The sequence below is a fragment of the Musca domestica genome, unplaced genomic scaffold (genome assembly GCF_030504385.1).
Source record: "Musca domestica strain aabys unplaced genomic scaffold, Musca_domestica.polishedcontigs.V.1.1 33, whole genome shotgun sequence".
Lineage (NCBI taxonomy): Eukaryota > Metazoa > Arthropoda > Insecta > Diptera > Muscidae > Musca > Musca domestica.
The window spans coordinates 9033271-9053646 of record NW_026712312.1 but is presented as its reverse complement, the minus strand read 5'-3'; the positions used below and the strand labels follow the sequence as shown (position 1 = coordinate 9053646).

General features: G+C 35.1%; 2 protein-coding genes across 2 annotated transcripts; one reads left to right on the top strand and one right to left on the bottom strand.

Annotated features, from left to right (window-relative positions):
• The first annotated feature begins 907 nt into the window (after positions 1-907).
• Positions 908-14407, top strand: LOC101901090 (ETV5-related protein Ets96B). Its single transcript, XM_020036990.2, has 7 exons — positions 908-970; positions 2852-3347; positions 3445-3618; positions 6604-6685; positions 6927-6973; positions 12901-13528; positions 13605-14407. Exons 1-7 carry the CDS (start codon positions 908-910, stop codon positions 14098-14100), a joined length of 1986 nt encoding a protein of 661 aa, XP_019892549.2. The 3' UTR covers positions 14101-14407.
• A 2-nt stretch (positions 14408-14409) lies between these two features.
• On the bottom strand, positions 14410-20343 carry LOC101898264 (uncharacterized). The gene is made up of 3 exons (XM_005184208.4): positions 20054-20343; positions 19789-19969; positions 14410-15247 (listed from the first exon to the last, which is right to left on the bottom strand). The coding sequence occupies exons 1-3, from the start codon at positions 20196-20198 to the stop codon at positions 14572-14574; spliced, it is 1002 nt and encodes a 333-aa protein (XP_005184265.1). The 5' UTR covers positions 20199-20343; the 3' UTR covers positions 14410-14571.
• Positions 20344-20376: the final 33 nt, after the last annotated feature.

Below are 20376 nucleotides of genomic sequence, written 5' to 3'. Positions count from 1 at the left end.
CAAAGGCTACACGAAGACCACCAACCAACCCTTGCAACTGAAATCGAGTTATTTTCAAACTCCATTACTTAATTGTCAACATCTAGTCGTGAACACTTAAGTACATCGCCCCAAAGTAGAACACATGCAGCTACACTTGGCGTTGGCAGAGTGGATGGATGGACGACGTACTTCAAAGCTTGACCATACATTTCTAGTTGTAACTTATATCTGTGGACGTCTTCGCCAGTGCGGGTTTGGTGTTCAACGTTGCTTTATAGTTGTTTCGCACCAAACAAAACCTTAAGTACAATGGGCAAAGCTGTTAAACTAATTACACCTTACTTGCCTAACTAGCTGAGCCCTCCAATCCATCCAGCTGAGAGAAAATAAAAAAACTCCGTTAATATGAAACTGGCTAAACAATGTCGTTCATTATTAGAGTTCAATTACAGGTCACATACAGATTTCACACACATACACATTGAACCAAATGCTAAAGCAATGATCGGGTGTGGAGTATTTGTATTAACTTGTCAAAGTAGACTAACTATAATGGCAAGAGATTCGTTTGCTTTTAATTGTATCATTTAACAAATAACAAACATGTATCCTAATTAATTTCTTCCCAATGGGGTTTAAAAGTTCCGAGTCTATTTTATATCATGTTCAGGAAGAACATAATTTAAATAATAAATTTTATAAAATTTAAAAATGGATTTTATAAAAACATCAATAACGGGATTAAGCCAAACTATTTTGCAAAAACAAAATTCTATGGTATCCCGAAGAAACATGTCAACACTGTTATATAAAAAATAAATAACACACTAATTCTATATTACGTCATTTGTCAAAATTACAGCTTATGCTCAAAACTAATTCAAGCACCTTGCGAGCATTTGTTGTTTCTTCATTGGATGTCATAATGACAGAATTAAATGATTTCAATAAAAAAGCTGAAAAGTATCAGACGGTTTTGCCGACAGAAGTATACCCTCAGCTAATGTTCGATTATTTAAATATATTTTGACTTCTGTTATGACCCTGTATGGAGCATGTTCCGAAGAAATGGGCCAATATTGTTCATTTCCTATCGGACCTAAATAAATATGATACAAATATTGCGACGTGTTTGGGTTGGGACTGTTGACAACTTTTTTCACTTTATATGAGTGGCATGTATGAGATGTAGTCGGCCGAAGTATTCCATTTTCATACTTCATCTAATACGGAGAAAAATATTGGTATGGGCAAAATTACAAGAAAATCGAACAATTTTATAAGAAATCATAAATTTCATATTCATTTCAGGTTTCTGGTTGAGAGGTATATTTAGATATAGCAAGTTGTAAAGAATCGCTGACTTGCTTCGCAAGTTATGACAGAAATAAGTATTGGAAATTGTCACCCTTTGTGGGTGAGGTACCAGAATGGGTTCGCAGATATATATCATCTTCACAAAATTGAACAGAGTTGGATACTTGTTTTGCTTTCTTTGAAAGGTTTGTTTTTTAAAATTTCAAACCCTATGTGGGGGAGGTACCAGAAGAAATGGTTCGATCTCTATCATCTTCATAATAGATCCAGTGTTGATAAAAATATTGAGATGTACCAAGTCTGAATGGAGACGGATGTTAATTTCGCGTTTTAAGAGCTTCACGGATATTCAAAATTATGACCCTTTGTGAGGAAGGTACCAGAAGAAGTGGGCGATATTTTCTATCTTAACACCAGACCTTGGGTTAATAAATACATTAGGATGTGTGAAAATTTGAAGACAATTGGACTCTTACTTCACCCTTAAGAAAAGTTAAAATTATTAAAAATGTTGACCCTTTGTGGGGGAGGTACTTGATGGAGTGGAGCTATATTGTCCATTTTCGCACCTAACCTATCACTGATACAAATATAAGTATTTCCGAAATTGGAGCAAAATCGCAATATCACTTCTCTTTCCGTGCAGAAAAATATTTTTTTGAAAATGTCAACCTTTTGTAGGGGAGTTTCCAGACGGAGTGGAGTCCATCTCCGAACTCGATGTAAGTTTAATAGTATATTACCATGTACCAAGTTTGAGCCAAATCGGATACTCCCTTCGAGAGTTATCGTGCACACCAGCCAGACAGACGGACGGACGGACATCGCAGGATCGACTTCAACCATTTATCGAAATTTTAAAGAGTTCACAATTATGTCTCCTTCATAACGGTAGAGTGCCAAAAGAGTTCGCTGTGACTGAACTAAATATTGTTTTCACTTGTTTCATTACATAATTGATTTCGACGGCACTGCTTGAGCACTGAACCAAAAACGGGGTTGTTGTTCTAAAGGGTAGCTATTCCGCAACTTCCTTATTAGAAAGTCATTACAAAGACATCCTGTTAAGGATTGACTTGTTTCCTTGCCAAATATTAACTCATTGCAAAATTGAAAATAAAAATAAATTATTACACACCTAGGCACAAAATGAACCAATTTAAATTAAGGGGAAATGTATGGGTATTTTGGTTTAGAGACGAATTGTGGTTGTGAATGTAACATTTATAGGGGGGCCCGGCTGAATAAATTTAGTTTTTTTTTTTGAGAGTTTAACTATAAATGGGGATGTTTGAAAAAAGGAAAATATTTACTATATGAAAGGAATTAAGGACATAAGTACGAGTACATAAACTTTGGTTGTCATACGAAAGGCGTTTTTAATGGTATTTGATGTTTAATTTTGATTTGATTTGACGATACTTGTTTTACTCTAATACTTTCAAGAAACCAAAAATAAAATATGGAACTTATGCTTCTTTTTTGTTTTGATTGTAAATCAAATTTCTTCAAATTGTGTTTATTTACAATATTCAATTTTTCTCTAATTTAGACCGACTACGTCAATTCGTCTAGTAACAGTGGCAATAACAACAACAACAACAGCAGCAACAACTCCAACAATTTGGTCTTGGAAAATCTGCACATCAATCGTCATCACATTGACAATATTAACCCTATCAACAGCAATTCCTATTCGTCCTCTCCACCGACTAACCACCATTCGGCTAATGCAACAACACAAAGTGATGTCTCCACAGCATCCGCCGCAGCCGCTGCGACAACAATTCATAAATCGTCTCATTGCACCGGCAGTCATGGTCGTGGTGGCAACAGTCCCACAATCCTTGAAAAAAAGAAATGCCTTGAACTGCAATCCACCAGTGGTGGCGTTGCCACCACCATCATTCACAACAGCAACAATAACAACAATTTATTGGATACCACCGGCGACATAGATAAGGGTCATTGCTGTATGGCAACATCATTGACCAGCATTTCATCAAGTGTGTCTTCCACGGCAGTCGTGACAGCATTACCGAGCACAGGTATGGCAAATGACATTCCGTTTTTTTAACATTCGTATTATTTTCCGTTCATTTTTATGTTTTTGTTATTGTTAACTAAATTTAACACTTTTTTAAGATATTACCCGAGAGCAATGGTATGTCCACCACACGCCCGCCCATCCTCAACACCAGTTGCCGGAAGAATTTGTTATGTATGCTCCCACATTGCCCACCAGCGGTTCTGCCTCGTCCATCGGTAAATTTGGCATTGAAAGTTCAACGGAAAGTTATTTGAATTCAAGATATAACGGTAAGTTATTTCGATAAAAAAAAATTAGTTAATTTTAGGACGAGGTAATATAATGTTAAATGAGGCGATAGTCGCCGACTTTATGATACCCTAGGGCCGACTTTATGATACCCTACACCCATTTACATATTTAGTAAAGCTTCATATAACAAATAAAAAACATAACAAATCGGATGAACAATATATTTGGGCTAAACATATGGGAGCTATATACAAATCTGAACCGATCTCGAAAAAATTTGGAAAATGTATTTCTGTGCCTATCTCGTTTCCTTTTGCCTGTTACCAACAAATGCACAAAGACATAATACCCTAACCACCTTGTGGTGTAGGGTATACATACATATCTGTAAAATAGGGACGAACGTTTATTTCAAAATGTCTTCAATTATTATTCAAAGAGCCCGAAAGGGGTATTTAAAGAATGGAATGGAATGGGAATTATTTAGAATAGTACGTGAGCTATTAGTGTCTGCTGAAATAAAAAAATAATAGGAAGTTTTAAAAAACGTATTTTTTCAATTTTTTTCATATCCAAACTTTTCACAAAATTGTAAAGTATTGTGGAAGAAATATATTAAAGTTACTCTGATCTTTTAGGTTAAGAATTCTTACTTTTTTAACCAAAAATAATATTATAATTTTTGAAAAATTGAAAGGATACGAAAAGTACCAAAATTGGCTAAAAATTGATTGCTTTGCATTGGTCAGACGTAACGAGTTAAAATTTTTGAAATTAGGGGTGAGAGTCATTGATGGAGTGCAGAATAGATCTACCAAAGGGTTTTTGGAAATTCGCACTTAAAGGTTACGAAAAGTTGAACTTCAAAATGATACCATTTGGCATTATGTGAACGGATAGAAATAAAAACGTGAAATTTGCAATGAGAAGGGTTGGAATGTACGCTTTATATATGTACGGGGTTTTGGAAATGTGCGAACTGTACTAAGTGGAACTAAATTTGGAACAGTTTGGAATAGTACTACATTAGTACTACAAAAGTACGGAATAGTACTACATTTGGTACTGGGTGAAAAGATAGAGATAAAATTCTGAAATTTGATATCGGTAGGAAATGCGTCCTATATTTGTACGAAAGGTACTTATTTGGCACTTAGATGAAGGGATAGGGCTGGAATCCTCAAAATTTGATATTGAGGTCTCTGTTGGAGACTGGAATTATGTTCAATAATAGTACGAAAAGTACTGAATAGTACTAAATTTGGTATGGGGTGAATGGATAGGTCTGCAATCCTCAAATGTAATATTGAAGTCTCAGTGTCTGGAATTGAGATAGAGAAGTGGTTCCGGAAATATGTCCCATAATTGTACGAAAAGATCCTAATAGTACTAAGCTGAAATTTTATCTGAGGTTCCGATATGTTTTCAAAATAAAATGTTGAAACTGTGCGAAAAGAACTAAATGCTACTAAATTTGGTATTGGCTGAAGGAATAGCGCTGAAATTTGGTGTGGATGTCACTTTTGGTGTCTGTAGTTGAGAAAAGGAAGTGATTCAGGAAATGCATAGGATAAGCATAAAATTCAACAAATTTTGCCGGTGTCTGTTGTCATAGAGATGGAAATCTGAAATTTGGTAAGGAGATCACTGTTGGTGCCCTGGGTGGAGAGAAGAATGTGGTTTTGTACATGCGTAGTATAACTGTACGAAAAGTTTGGTATTAGCTTTGGGATTGGACTTAACATAGAGCTGGAATTCTGAAAGTTGATATGGAGGCCACTGTTGTTGTATAGTTTTGAGAGAAGGAGGTGGATTTGGGAATTTGTACTAAATGGAACTAAATTTGCCGCTAAGTGGATGGATAGAGATTGAATCCTGAAATTTGATATTGAGGTCAATGTTGGTTCCAAGGTTTTAGATATGGTTGTGGCCAATTTCTATTATGAAAATACGTTGAACTAGGGTGTGGAAGATTTTGGATTTTTTGGTATAAAAATAACCAATTTTCGATTATCCTTTTCGATAAAGATAAACTTAAATATGAATAAAGTGTTATCGACCTAGTGCAGCTGAGAAGTTAATACGAATTACGAGTTTTGTTTGGAATTACTAAGAAGAACTGTCTAAGAGTCTAAGGTGGACTTTTCGCTAACGAAGTAGCGGACAATTGCTAGTAAAATAATTTCAAATATTTATTAAAAATCAAAATTCACATTTATATATCTGAACATTCGCAGAGAACACTTTTGAATTTAAAAAAAAAATTGAAAGCTAAATGAGCACTAGCATTGGTTTTTTATAGAGATTTCGACTTGGCTAAATCGGTCAGAAGAATTTTTTAAATCGAAACATTATAATTTCAGTAAGAATAATGTAAGATAAAAAACCACTTTCATAACCAATAATTCTTTTGCCAACTTTCACTCATACACTTGCAACTGTTTACCATAAAAAATGTTGAAACACAAATACATCAACTGTTTGTCTTTCTTATAATTTCATTACAGCACGTGCACGTTTCTACGCACCCCATGGTTTACAGAACATGCCTCGGGGGCTGACTGACTTTTTTTTTTTTGTTTGGTAAACAGTCGACGGCGACTTTTTTACGCTACGAATCGAACAAATATTTACATTGATTGTTATTGCTAAACAAGAAACATCCTTAATATGGGGAAACTCCTCCCACAACTGGTTGGGTAATACAAATCTTCAGATGTGTGGAGAAAAACTAATTTTCCCCAACAATGGTAGTAGACGTTGGGATGGACTGGGAAGTCTTGACTCATGACTCCTGTTGAGTGTTAATATGAATTCTCTTTCTTTTCGATTCTTTGATATTTAACATATTATTATTATTGTTGTCGTTGTTGTTATGATGTTGATAACAATCAACTGGCGACAAGCCGCAATTATGTTTAAGAATAGTCGACTTTGGTTAGTTGTTTTTTGTTGTTGTTGTACAAAAGAATAAAAAGAAAGATAGAAAAAGTGAAACTCAACTTCATTTCTTTTCCTTGCAGTGAATGTCAAAGGAGTGCGACATGAAAGAACCTCATCTTTTTTCGACATTCCAGCTGTGACGCATCCATACCCATGTTACAGGTAAATTAATGGAAACTCCCGCAAAATGACTTTTTTATTTGATGGTGGCTAAAGACGACAAGCCCCATGAACTGCCTCCACCTCAAAACGGGCTCATTGATATTAAATTGATTCGTCTGTCTCCGTTACCCACGACTGAGACGATGATAAACCGAAGGTTAAAGTTTAAAGTGATTTTTGTTGTTTCTTTCTGTTTTCTATTTCACATCTTCTCCGCCCGGCCTCATCTGCTTGAATATAGATTTCCATCATCACCACCTGCAGGGATTTTAAAGAAAAGCGATGAAGGTAAGTCGATTAAACTAAGACGATTTTCAGGTCACGAGTTTCGATACCAACCAACAACAATATAAGCCAAATGAACAATATTGTTTAAATTCATTTGTTTTAATTTAAGAATGAGAGCAAATATTAAAAAGAAACCAACCCGCGACATTGCGCGTTTTTTCCATTGTTTTCATTGTTGACTGGCAGGCGTCTTACAGGATTGTGGCAATTCTGAAAAACATTATGCGCCTCATCAACGCCATACCAATAACTGAATTTGTTTTTATTAAATTTTCTCAATATAAACAAATTGAGAGCAAAGAAATTTATCAAAAAAAAAAAACGTGGAATATCAGAGACAGCTTCTTGTTTTTTTCTCGGTTCCCACCATTCAAATGCTAAAATCATTGGCATATGACAGATTGCGTTCCCCCACGCCGTTCCCTTTGCAATAATGAACCGCTAACTATGCACCACCAGTAAAATGCGATTACGTTTTTTTTTAAAGAAAAAAAGTGAATGTAATCAATATTCCGGTTGAAAATCGTGTTGTTAGTTATCCGATTGTTTAACCAAATTATTTGGAACCATAATCCTGAAGTGAAATTTAATTTTCCCTTGCTAGGCATATTGCATATTGAAAATCGAATTAAGTTTGCAAAGAAAATTAATGGAGTATTGGAATGTGGAAATCACAAAATAAAATCTGTGCCGCCAATTATTATTTAGGATTTGAAAATAGTTATTTTACCAAACTTATATTAAATTCGATATGAAATATATTGTTTTCTTCACTAGAAAAAGGACAACCAAAAGTTCATTAAGGATGATCTTAAGGCATTATAATCCAATTAAGAACTCGTATGAGCTCTTTTTCGGCAGAAGTTCTGATAATATGGGAACCTGAATTTGTTAAAAAAAAGTTATGTTAGAATTACTATATAGTCAATTTAGTTCAAAAGCTTTCAACCTGAACCTTTTATCCATCAGACAGAATTAAAACTCTGTTAAAATAAGTCGATACATAATAGTGGAGCCATAATCTGAAGAACCAACGTTTAACCTTTAGCTGACGAGGTGATGGTAAATTCAACCCTCCCTTCACATTTTCTAAATATACTCTCTTTTATTGCGATGAATAGAAGTTTTGTTTAAATGAAAAAAAAAACTGTTTTTTTACTTATTGTAATTTAATAGAACAGCGTTGTCATGTTTGTTCGGGATACCATCGTATTTTACGGGGTGAGATAAAAAAATGCAATACAGTCAAAAGCCATATTTTTTACATTTTTTTAAATTGTGTTCAATAAAAGCAAAAAAGGTAGAAAATAGCATCAAATTTTAGGATAAGTTAAGATTTGTTCGAATTGGTCACCTTTGGCACGAATTATGGCCTTCAAACGGCCAATGAAACCGTCACACGCTGCCCGAATGTTGATCTGCGGTATTTTGGCCCATTCCCGGCGAAGCGCTTGCTTGAGGTGATCGACACTTTGGTATTTTTTAGTGCCAACCTTGCTTTCCAAAATACTCCAGACACAATAGTTCAGCGGATTAATATCCGGAGATTTTGGTGGCCATTGAACGCTGGAAAAGAAGCGAGGAACTTCATTTTGTAACCATTCTTGGGTGGCGCGTAACAATTCCGGTGCATAATGTCTTTAATATCATCAAAATACCGAATAAAGAGAAGTACTGTTATATGTAGGTTATACGAAGTCGTGGATCTGCATATACAATTTTCTGGTTTAGGTTGTAGTATCCATTTGAAACAATTCTGGAGAATAATGTCTTTAAAATTATCAAAACACCGAATATCGGGAGGTATCATTATATGGGGGTTATACGAAGATGTGGGCCTGCATAAGTAACTTTTTGTCATAGTTTGTTGTACTCATTAGGATCTTCCAATACGAAATTTGAAATAATTCCGGTTAATAATGTCACTAAAAATATTGGAAAGTACTGTTATATGGGGGTTATACGAAATCGTGGACCGACATGGCCCATTTATGAACTTAACTTGCCTACTGGCAAAATACACATGTGTGACAACAGACAGAGGGATTTCGCTAAATCCGCTCAGAACCAAAATAAATAAAATATAAGTTCCGTCAATGTTGATATTGTGCACCTTTGAACATTTGTACCTTCGACGTATTTCGGTAAGATTCATATAAATACATGTGTTCAAATTCAGTTGTGAAAAATGTCGAAGGCGTAAGTCTGGTATTAGTTAGGGGTGTGATAAGGTAAATTACGGAATATACACAGTAGGACACCCTTTTTATACCCTCCACCATAGTATGGAGGGTATATTAAGTTTGTCATTCCATTTGTAATACCTCGAAATATACATTTTAGACCCCACAAAGTATATATATTCTTGATCAGCATAAAATTCTATGTCGATTTAGCGATGTCCGTCAGTCTGTCCGTCTGTGGAAATCACTCTAGCTTCCGAAGGTCCACGTCGTCGTATGAAGTCGGTTGATAAAATTTTACTCAAATGTGTATTATGTCTGCAGGACTTTTGGTATTTAGAATGGGTCATGTAGATCCACGTTTTGGTATAGCCCCCATATAATGGTACCTCCTTTTATTTTGGCGATTTAAACGACATTCTTCACCGGAAATATTCCAAATTTGAAGTTCGAAATAAAAACAAGAACCTAAGACAGAAATTTGTCTGTGCAGGTCCACGTCTTCGTATAATCCCCACATAACGGTAAATCCGATATTCGATATTTTGATGATTTTAGCGACATTATTCACCGAAATTGTTTCAAATTTAGTGTTTGAAGTTCGTGACAGATGCTACAGCCTATGACAGAAAATTGTCTTTGTAGGTATAAGTCTTCGTGTAGCCCCCATATAACGGTATCTCCATATATTCGGTATTTTGATGATTTTAATGATGCAGGTCCACGTCGTCGGGGCTATACCCCTCATATACATTCGGTATTTTTAAGATTTTAACAACATTTTTAACGGATTTGTTTTATTATTATTATTATTTTTTTTTTTTTTTTTTTTTGAAAAAATCTTTCCAAATGATTGAGGGTATTCAAAGATCGGCCCAGCCTGTTTCTGTACATTTCGAAAATTACATTTTCAAAAACACGATTTGTTATTATTTCCTTATTTCTGTATTTATTTCTGCCATTGCGAAACACTCTTAACCCTTTTTCAAATTAAATTTCAATCGGCCCTCCACCTGAAAAAGATTCATAATAATTTGTTTTTATTTTTCACACAATCTGTAATAATCTGCTTAATGATAAACAAAAGAACAACATCGGCAGTATAGCTAAATGGCCATCATAAGGTCGACTTACCAACTCCTCTCCTCCCCCCCCTCTTTTTTGGCCAAATAAAGCCATTTAAAAACAATGAGGATTAATTAAATATACATGGATTTGTTTGCTACTCCCACAACAAACACAGCAACAGCTTTTAAATAAAATTCTTTGGTTGTTTTGCCCCTTTCGCATTACTTAACGTTGCGTTATGTTTGTAGGTATGTTCGAATATTAAATGTCTGTGCACTCAACGAAGCGAAAATACCTGTAAATTGTGCGAGTCAATTTAGGCCAGGTCGCAACTAAGTATCCTCCTCGTTCGTTGTGACTGCATCTTGAAAGCGATATGCAGAGAATGTTTGCCACGGCCACAATGTGTTGCCACTGGTGCTCTACGTTTCGTTTCGACCCACTCGCTTCTGTTGAAATATTCAACAGATTCCTGCATAATCTATGAGCAAGTGTCGGAGTGGCATGAGTTAATACTCGTGCAGTGCAGACAGAGCTTTGGTAGTGTGTGTGTGTGCAAGGATGTTTGCTTTTATGAAAACTCAATCCAAACGGCGGAAAGGGCAACAACAACAACAAAGAAACATTAATAATAACAACATCAACAATCATCAGATACCAGAACGACCAGTGGTGTGAGAAGTAATGTCTGTCATGGGGGGATGCTGAGGTGAGGGTGAGTTGTTGAGCAAAACCGATAACTTAATGGAGATGAAAATAGAGTTAAAATGTTGCGTAAACATTCCCACAGGATCATCAAATATTAGCCGTAGAAAAGGAAAACTGAATCCCAAGAGGTGGCAGGAGTTTCAAGAAACAAAAAAAGGGGGAAATTTTAAAGCGGTCAATACTTTGTTGTATTACAATAAACAAGTAAAATAATATCAGTCGGTTTTGCCGACAGATGTATAGCCCCAGCCTTGAGTTATGATTATTCAAACGGTTGATCCTTTATGGGGGTGATTCCGAAGCAGTTGGCCAATTCGTATCTGACCCAAGACTGAAAAAATATTACAACGTGCCAGATTTGTGTGCAATTTGAAGAGAGTTGGATGCTTATATCGCTTTCTTTGACCAAGTCTGAATGGAATCGGATGTCAATTTCGCGTTTAATGAGCCTCATTGATATTTAAAATTTTGACCCTCTTCACACCAGACCTTGGATTAATAAAAATATTGTGATGTATGCAATTTGAAGACAATCAGACCCATCAAATTTTATAAGAGTTATAATTATTCAAAATGTTGACCCTTCGTGGGTGACGTAGTTGCTGGAGTGACCGATATTGTTCATTTTCGCACCTGACCTAGCACAGATGGAAATATTAAGATTTGCAAAGTTAGAGCAAAATTGGATTATCCTTTCTCTTTCTGTGCAGTAAATTATTATTATTTTTTTTGGAAATGTTGACCTTTTGTGGGTGAGGTACCGGAGGGGGTGGACGAATATTACCCATCTCCGAAATCGATCTAAGTTTGACAATAATATTATGATGTACCAAGTTTGGATCCAATCGGATACTCCCTTCGAGAGTTTTCGTGCGCACCAGCCAGACAGACGGATAGACGGACGGACGGACATCGCTAGATCGACTCTAAAATGTCCTGAGACGGATTTGGTCCAAAGAGACCTATGGTCTAAAATCGTTATTTCGATGAGGCAAGTTTTGGCCGTATCAAATCATATATACCTCCCTAGCCATATGGCTGAGGGTATAAAAATGTTGTCAAATTGAAAAAGCAGTAAAGTTCGGCCGGGCCGAACCTTTTATACCATCCTCAATTTTAAAAGTAACTCATGTAAAAATATGTCTATAAATGCGGAGGTATGTCTGTTATTAGGAACATCCAATCCACGCTTCAAACAATTCTTTAACAAAAACTGCTACAATATCAGGATGATAGGGGCTATAGAAAAACGTTGACTTAGGTAGAAATTATAAGTCATTATATAATATGGCTAAAATCGTCAAAATTCCGAATATTGAGAACAATTTATTATAGGGGAGAAAAAGAAAAAAATGAGGTCCTATATAGGCAATATTCTGCAACAAGAGGTAAAATATATTTTAAACTCTAAATACCGAATTTTAATTTTTTCCATTAGAAAGTGCTACTAAAAGCGCCAATCTACCGAATATGGGGAGGTACAATTATATGGGGACTATACGAAAACGTTGACCGATATGGCTCATCTTCGATGTTGACCTGACTACAAACAAAAAACAAGTCTATGCAAATTTTTAGCTTCCTATCACATGCTGTAGACGGACAGACAGGGCTAAATCGACTTTAAATGATAAACTAAGTGTTCCCTCCATACTATGAATGTGGAGGACATAAAAAGGTCTAACACGAACTATTGGAACGAATCTATAATTTTAGGGTGGACTTTTCGCTGACGAGGTAGCGGGCACTTGCTAGCGGTGATTTTTTTAGTAAACAATAATGTTATTAAGATTTATTCTGAATTCTTGGATAGTTTTTACCTGGCTTTCTTTTTCCACTACAAATTTTGGATCATTAAAGTTCGTCTCAAGTTCTCCTGTGTTCCATTTGCCTTATTACCATAACTAAAACGCCTAAATAAAACCATTAAAGACCCCAACTGTTATCGTCTAAACTATTTCGTTTCAGAAAATTCATTTTGCAATAATTCTGTCGTCTCATCATCCCTTCAATTTGGTCAACATTTTCACAATTCCAAAGCGGAACATCCCGACTCGACGACTACCTCGCATCTCAGCAATCCGCACAACCCAGCTGCCCATCCACATGCTCATCATCATCCGCACCATCACACATTTAATCCTCATCACCATCCTCACCATTTGTCGCCTCATCATTCGTCGGCATTTAAATTTAGTCATTCCAATGTTTTGAGTTCCACCTCACCGCCCAGTGTTTACCATCATCATCATCATCCACACCATCAGTATAGTGGACAGAATTCATCGTCGGCGTATGGTTTGAGGACATCATCGGATATAACATCACTAACCTTGGCTCCCGTGTCTACCACATCGGAGGTGGATATTAAATATGAAAATCCCTACAATACGGCGATATCCTCCAGCTATGCTCTTAGGTCGGGAAATTGTGTAGACTCGTCGACGGGAGTTTCGTCCTCTGACTCAGATTTCAAACTGGAGAGTCTGTATGCGGCCAATAATGGCATTACTACCAGTCACACTGTCAGCCAAAGACGAGGATCTCTACAATTGTGGCAGTTCCTAGTGGCTCTGCTGGATGAACCCACTACAAAGTAAGTAGTTCACTTCTTCTTCTTCTTGTTGTTCTTTAATTTTACCTAGTGTCATCCGCAAATACTAATCTATTAGCTCCAGCTGCATTGCCTGGACGGGTCGTGGCATGGAATTCAAATTGATCGAACCGGAAGAGGTGGCACGTCGCTGGGGCATACAAAAGAACCGACCGGCCATGAACTATGACAAACTGTCCCGCAGTCTACGCTACTACTATGAGAAGGGCATCATGCAAAAGGTCAATGGCGAACGTTATGTTTATCGATTTGTTTGCGATCCAGAGGCATTGTTCAACATGGCCTATGGTCATCTCAATGCCGGCTCGAATTCCACGGGAGGAACAGGTTCAAAAATCGAAGGTCATCAGCATCATCACCACGCCCACCACGGCCACGGTCATTTGTTGCCGTCGGTAGGAAAGAATAATTTAGATGCTGGACTGTTGTTAAGAGATACCAGTGCGCCGGGCGCATTAGACGACGACTCGACAAATCGTGAAAGGTCTTCCACGAATCACATCTCCATAGCTGCGACTAAGCATCACGAACAGCTGTATTATGGGAAGTTTTAATGTGTGTTCGACGGATGCACACCATATATCTTTATTGTATGTATGTATGTATATCAGTAGATTTCAATTGCAGTGTTGAGAGGACATGTGAGATATTATGGAGGTAAAAAATCAAGTATTGTTGAATTCTTAATAAAATTAACAAACCTATATACATACATACTTTGTTTTATTTGCATATTTTAATGTTAACAGTTATTGTGGGGATATCAGATTCAAGAAAACTAACAAAAAATTGAGATTAGGATACAGAATCCTTTTTTTCTAACTTGTTTTGAAGTCGATCCCGTTTTCAAAACAACAACTCTATTGATGTTTGCAGCTATATATTTATCCAAAAATACCAGAAAATATGTGTTACAAATCTGAATTTGAAACACATTTACATTTCAATACAAAATAAACACTTAAATCTATTTGCAAAAAAGGACATTATGATTAAGTACTACAAAAAAAGTGATCTAGAATGGCTCAGGAAGTTTTGGCTTTCTTGGCAGGAGACTCGCCATTTTCTTCTTTGTCTTCTTTCATTTTCTCATCTTTACCGCTGTCTGCCTCGTCATCGGAATCGCTGCCACTGCTGCTACTACTCGCCGATTCGTCTTCGCATTTCCGTTTTTCGGCCTTCTTGGGGCATTCGGATTTTAAGGTGGCGGCATAACTTTTGACCTTGTCCGGCTGTGGACTGTATGCCCAGTGGATTAACTGCAGATGGAGATCACTTGGCTTGCCTTGGTCATCGAACAGCTTGGCATCTTCTTCTTTGATTTTTGCCAAAATTTTGGCAATATTCCTGTTGCGTATGATGTCCCATGATGTGCTGTCGTCCTCCTCGGGGTACATGGTGCGTAGATGTTTGTAGTTGCCCTTGGCTTTGGGACCGCCGTAGGCTTTGAGGAATTCCGCTTGCAATTTGTCTTCGGGCTGGGGTAATTTAGCAATGACATCGTAGGCAAAATAGGCACGATTGTTTTTCATGAGATTTTCGGTTTCAAATTTTTCGAGGAAATCTTCCAGAATTTTTACACCTTCCTTGATGGATTGGATTTTCTCTTCATTTTTAGTGCCAGATAAAACACGTTTCGAGCTGCCGATAAGACCTTTAATGGCCAACTTTTGATATTCAGGATCGCGGTCTTCTAAAATTCTGCAAAGAAATATAGATGGGGAGAATTGTCATTTAAATGTTGGTATTTCATTCAAACAAAGAAATAATAAAATAGATTAAATTGTACTCCCTACCGTATGAGTAATGCATACCTCATACGTCGTATTGTTACACAAGTACACAAGTGAAACGAAAGATAAATAACGTTTTTAGAGAATAACCAGTAAAGAGAGTCTTAAAGTCGCTCGGGTCCGACTTTATGATAACCTACACCACTTTGCATATTTAGTAGAGCTTCACATAACAAATACAAGTTTTTATGCAGAATTTGTGAGAATTAAGTAATACCAAATATGATTATAATTACAATTTAAAGTCCAACGGAACTAATATATATCTCTCTCTGAATCGAATTCTACTAAATTTGCCGAGGCATTTGTGCTTTTTCAATTCGGGGTGGTATTACTCATTTGGTGCACAATTAACTTGAAATCGCATAAAGGTATATATGGGACCTATATCCAAATCTGAACCGATCTCGATAAAATTTGGGTTCAATAGGGTTCGTCCTTGGGTCAAACAAATGATTCTGCGACCTGTACTTTGTTTACAAAAATATATGGACAGACATACGGATATGCATAAATCGACTCATAATGTGATTCTATGCAGATCATGAAAAGGAACTATGGGTCTATCCCGTCTCCTATTGCTTGTTACAATCAAATGCACAAATACGTAATACCCTGTATGATAAAAAATATAGACTTAATGTCATCATGTCGTTATTATTATTATTATTATTATTATTATTATTATCATTATCATTATTATTATTATTATTATTATTATTATTATTATTATTATTATTATTATTATTATTATTATTATTATTATTATTATTATTATTATTATTATTATTATTATTATTATTATTATTATTATTATTATTATTATTATTATTATTATTATTATTATTATTATTATTATTATTATTATTATTATTATTATTATTATTATTATTATTATTATTATTATTATTATTATTATTATTATTATTATTATTATTATTATTATTATTATTATTATTATTATTATTATTATTATTATTATTATTATTATTATTATTATTATTATTATTATTATTATTATTATTATTATATAAATTATAAAAACCTTCTATGTACTTTCACCGTTAGATTATGACATTTTATAGTTCAGTAGGAAATGCGAATATTATGAACTGTATAGATCACTACTTAATGAAGTCATTTGTCAGATATAAGGTTGTATTCTGTTGCGCTTGAAAATGTTACAAGCCAATACATCTGTGGATAAACAAATTGTTGACATCATCTACATTTTTAGCTCAAACTTTAAACAAGTTTTCACTCAATGCCAATACATAATTGTTGGTCATTAAAACACAACTCTATTTCAAACACCACATAAAATATTAACAAACATCATCGTGATGGAGAATGAATTTCAAATACGCATTATTGTTTGGGCTTCGTCGTTTATGCTCGTTTATATTCCCAATGAGTGTTCGTCTATTCTCTGTTTTTTTTTTTTCAAATGTCACTGATGTCCATACATGTGTACGTCATCACATCCACTAAGGTATTTTTTGTCTTCCGACTTAACGACAATATTAATTATAATGGCAAGATGTGCTATTTATTAGTCCACGGTTGTGTTTGACTCAATATTTATTTATATGAACACGGTCAATGCATGCGAGTGTCGAGAGAGTGTTCATAAGCAGCCGGCAAAAGTTTACGATAAACATTAGTCAATTGTTTTGTTGTTTTCTTGTATATATGTACCTACCCACTATTTTGATTGTGTTTATGGCATTATGTATATATGTACATACATTACTATACTCAAACACCATACATATTTTAAATATACCTAAGAGTATATACACATATTTTTCGTTGGAATTTCATCAATGCAATTATTGGAATTTAAATACAAGTGTGGACCTTATAAAAGTTGGCCGAAATTAAAAATAAGGCTAATTAATACAAACATATTGGCTTCCTCCCAAGTCCACAATGATGAAAAATGGGAATTTCAAAACATATATATACATAGGGTAAGTGTGCCTAAGTTCGGCATGTCCCAGTAGTCGGCACTTCTTATTTTTAAGCCCAAATAAATGAAACTATTATAACTAAATGTATTTTGTTTACTTCAAATATATTGTCAGCTATTTTTGTGTACAATTTCGCTAATAAAAGATGATTTATTCTAATAAAAATTAAAATTTTGTCTATGAAGATCCTCAACAATCCATATTCTTAAGAAAAGTACAATAAAGACGTCGAATCAGTTTAAGTAAACAAAAATATTATATTTTAATGAATTAATTTATTATTATTATTAATTATTCTTACAAAAAAATTGGTATGCCGACTGTTGGAACATGCCATACCGACAATTAGCAAGTGGTGCCGACAACTGGCAAAAAAGCATTGTTTTAATAAAACTGCAAATTTATGAAATTTAATAAAAAGTTATTAAAAATTTATTTATTATTGCAAAAACTATATAAAATTTCGAATCTGAATAAATTAACTTTGTAATAATTGAAAAGTTCCACTCAGAATGGTGAGCGATTAAAAACGAGAAAATCCTAAAAGTGCCGACTACTGGTACACTTACCCTATGTATATATTAAGGGCAAGCAATGACATCACATGTAAACATGCATACACTTAAAATTGTAGCATGTCATAATAGGTAACTGCAGATCGATATAAAAAAGTCACTTTTTTGTGGGAAAAAGTTCGTCATTTACACCAAACATGCCTGAAGAGCTGCTTGGTCTTTCGTAAAATAACTAAGGAGCGTAGGGTTAACAAGTATGGATTATGGGTCAAAATTAAACTAAATCAAACTTCTATTTTTGAAGAAGTAAAAAAGCTGTTAGTTTGGCCGATCCGAACTTTGCAATGTTCAAAAAAAAAATAAAATCCGTTAAAAAATCTGTTAAAATCTTAAAAATGCTGAATGTAGCCGTTATATTAGGGTCTATACGACGACGTGGACCTGCTTAAGCAACTTTTGTCATAAGCCTAAATAAGCTAATAAGCTAAACTGGAAAAAAAATCGGTGAAGGATGTTGCTAAAATCATCAAAATACCGAATATAGGGAGGTACAGTTATTTGGGTGCTATACGAGGACGTGGACCTGCATAGACAATTTTCTGTCATGGGCTGTAGCATCCATTACGACCTTAAAGTACCAAATTTGAAACAATTCCAGTGAATAAAGTCGCTAAAATCATCAAAATACCGAATACCGGAAGGTACCGTTTTATGGGTGTTATACTAAGACGTGAACCTGCATAGACAATTTTCCGTCATAGGTTGTAGTACCCATTACGAACTTCAAATACGAAAGTTGATGCAATGCCGGTGAATAATGTCGCAAAAATCCTGGAAATACCGAATATCTCAGTGCATCATCGTGCACCTATATAGACAGTTCTTTGTTAGGGGCTAAAGCACTCACAGTGAACTCCTTGTGCAGAATTTCCGACAATTTCATTAAAAAAATGTTGCTAAAATCATCAAAATACGGAACGTCGAGAGGTACAGTTATATGAGAGATATACGATATCGTGGACCTATATATTATTCTCTTTCAAGGGGTTAGGTACTCAGACGGAACTCTTTGTGTCGATGTTAAACCAATTCAATTGAAAAATGTAGCTAAAATCATCAAAATACCGAAATTCGGGAGGCACAATTTTTACAAATGTTTTCATTCAAAAATTTTAATTTCAAAATTTGTTTGACAGTTCATTGTCCCAGCAGCTGTGTCGATGCAACTACCTGTATTCTTCTATCATGGTTAAAAGCGATAAAAGTATGTATGTTAAAATCTTTGCTTTAACGAATGGAATTGACATTTGAAAATATATGCCTAAAAATGTCCTACTAATTTAAAGCAAGAAACCCCTGACATTTCGAGTGATAATCCCTCTAGACAAAGTAAACTATAACCGGGCTTGTAAATCCATTGTAATTATTGAATGATTTTGAACAATTTCGGTTTTACCAAAACACTTTCCTGTTCAAAATGTTTACCTTCATTTCTGTGTGGATAAGAAATTGCCTTAAACTTCAACACGAATATGTTTGAATACCTTGCTGAGATCATGGTTATTTTACCCCCATGTCCATAAATATTGAATCTAGGGGAAAACTAAAATCAAAACACAGTGTTATTATGTTAGTTCAAATAACTTTGTCTACAAAAATAAATAAATAAAACTACCAAATGACATCATTTCAAATACAGACCTTCGCGCTGTTAAATCTGTTTGTCATTTGTTTTGTATTTGTATCGAAACAGAAGTGAAAACAACGCATATCAAAGGAATAATGAAGTGAGAAAAGAAACACAAAAATATATTAAGCGATATAGGTGCACACTTTGAATACCAGCCATATGGCTGAGTGGCGAACCCATATATGTGGTGACCTGACAATAATCGATCGGTTTTTGTTAAAAACAAAATTCTATATCCTCGTATATCTAAGTTGAAAATAAATCGACTTACTTTAACGTTTTCTCAGCTGCCTCCTTATCCTTGAAACCTAGACCAGGCACCGTTTCCACCTTATCGTCAGTGGTGGTTTTGGCATTTTTGTTTGCCGCATCGCCGCCGTTCTCTGCTAACCATTTCTCAAACACCTCTATAGCATCATTGATATTTTTAACTTTATCTTCGGCTTTGGTCACTAAAAATTCAACAGCGACGAGGAGAGAAATCAAATCTGTTAGTATTTCGCTCTAATGGAATGTTTCGGTAATAATCGGCTTACTCGATAGAACACGTTTCGCTCTGCCCAATAGACCACGTACGGTTAGTTTCCGATATTGCATGTCATGGCTTTCCAAGAGGACCAGAGTCTCCTCGGCCTTTTCCTTATTTTTGAATCCGAATTTTGAATCTTCTTTATCAGCCATGGTGACAAGTATTTTCACTTAAATTCGTATTTTGCTTCTTTCAATACGCACGGCCAAAGCACAACTGAATTTTCAAATTTCGAACATATTCGTAAGTTCTTAAAATATTTTAACTCGGTCTACTGCGGGCATCTGTGTGTATGGTTGTTGTATGTTTCCCATACTTTTTATACGTAGG

Excerpts from the sequence above, each read along its gene's own strand:
- LOC101901090 (XM_020036990.2), top strand. The coding sequence starts at position 908 with ATGACAGAATTAAATGATTTCAATAAAAAAGCTGAAAAGTATCAGACG. Across the intron at positions 6,686-6,926 it reads CATCCATACCCATGTTACAG|ATTTCCATCATCACCACCTG; the intron begins GTAAATTAATGG and ends GCTTGAATATAG. Across the intron at positions 6,974-12,900 it reads TTTAAAGAAAAGCGATGAAG|AAAATTCATTTTGCAATAAT; the intron begins GTAAGTCGATTA and ends ATTTCGTTTCAG.
- LOC101898264 (XM_005184208.4), bottom strand. The coding sequence starts at position 20,198 with ATGGCTGATAAAGAAGATTCAAAATTCGGATTCAAAAATAAGGAAAAG. Across the intron at positions 19,970-20,053 it reads AGCGAAACGTGTTCTATCGA|TGACCAAAGCCGAAGATAAA; the intron begins GTAAGCCGATTA and ends TTGAATTTTTAG. Across the intron at positions 15,248-19,788 it reads GCAGCTGAGAAAACGTTAAA|AATTTTAGAAGACCGCGATC; the intron begins GTAAGTCGATTT and ends ATTTCTTTGCAG.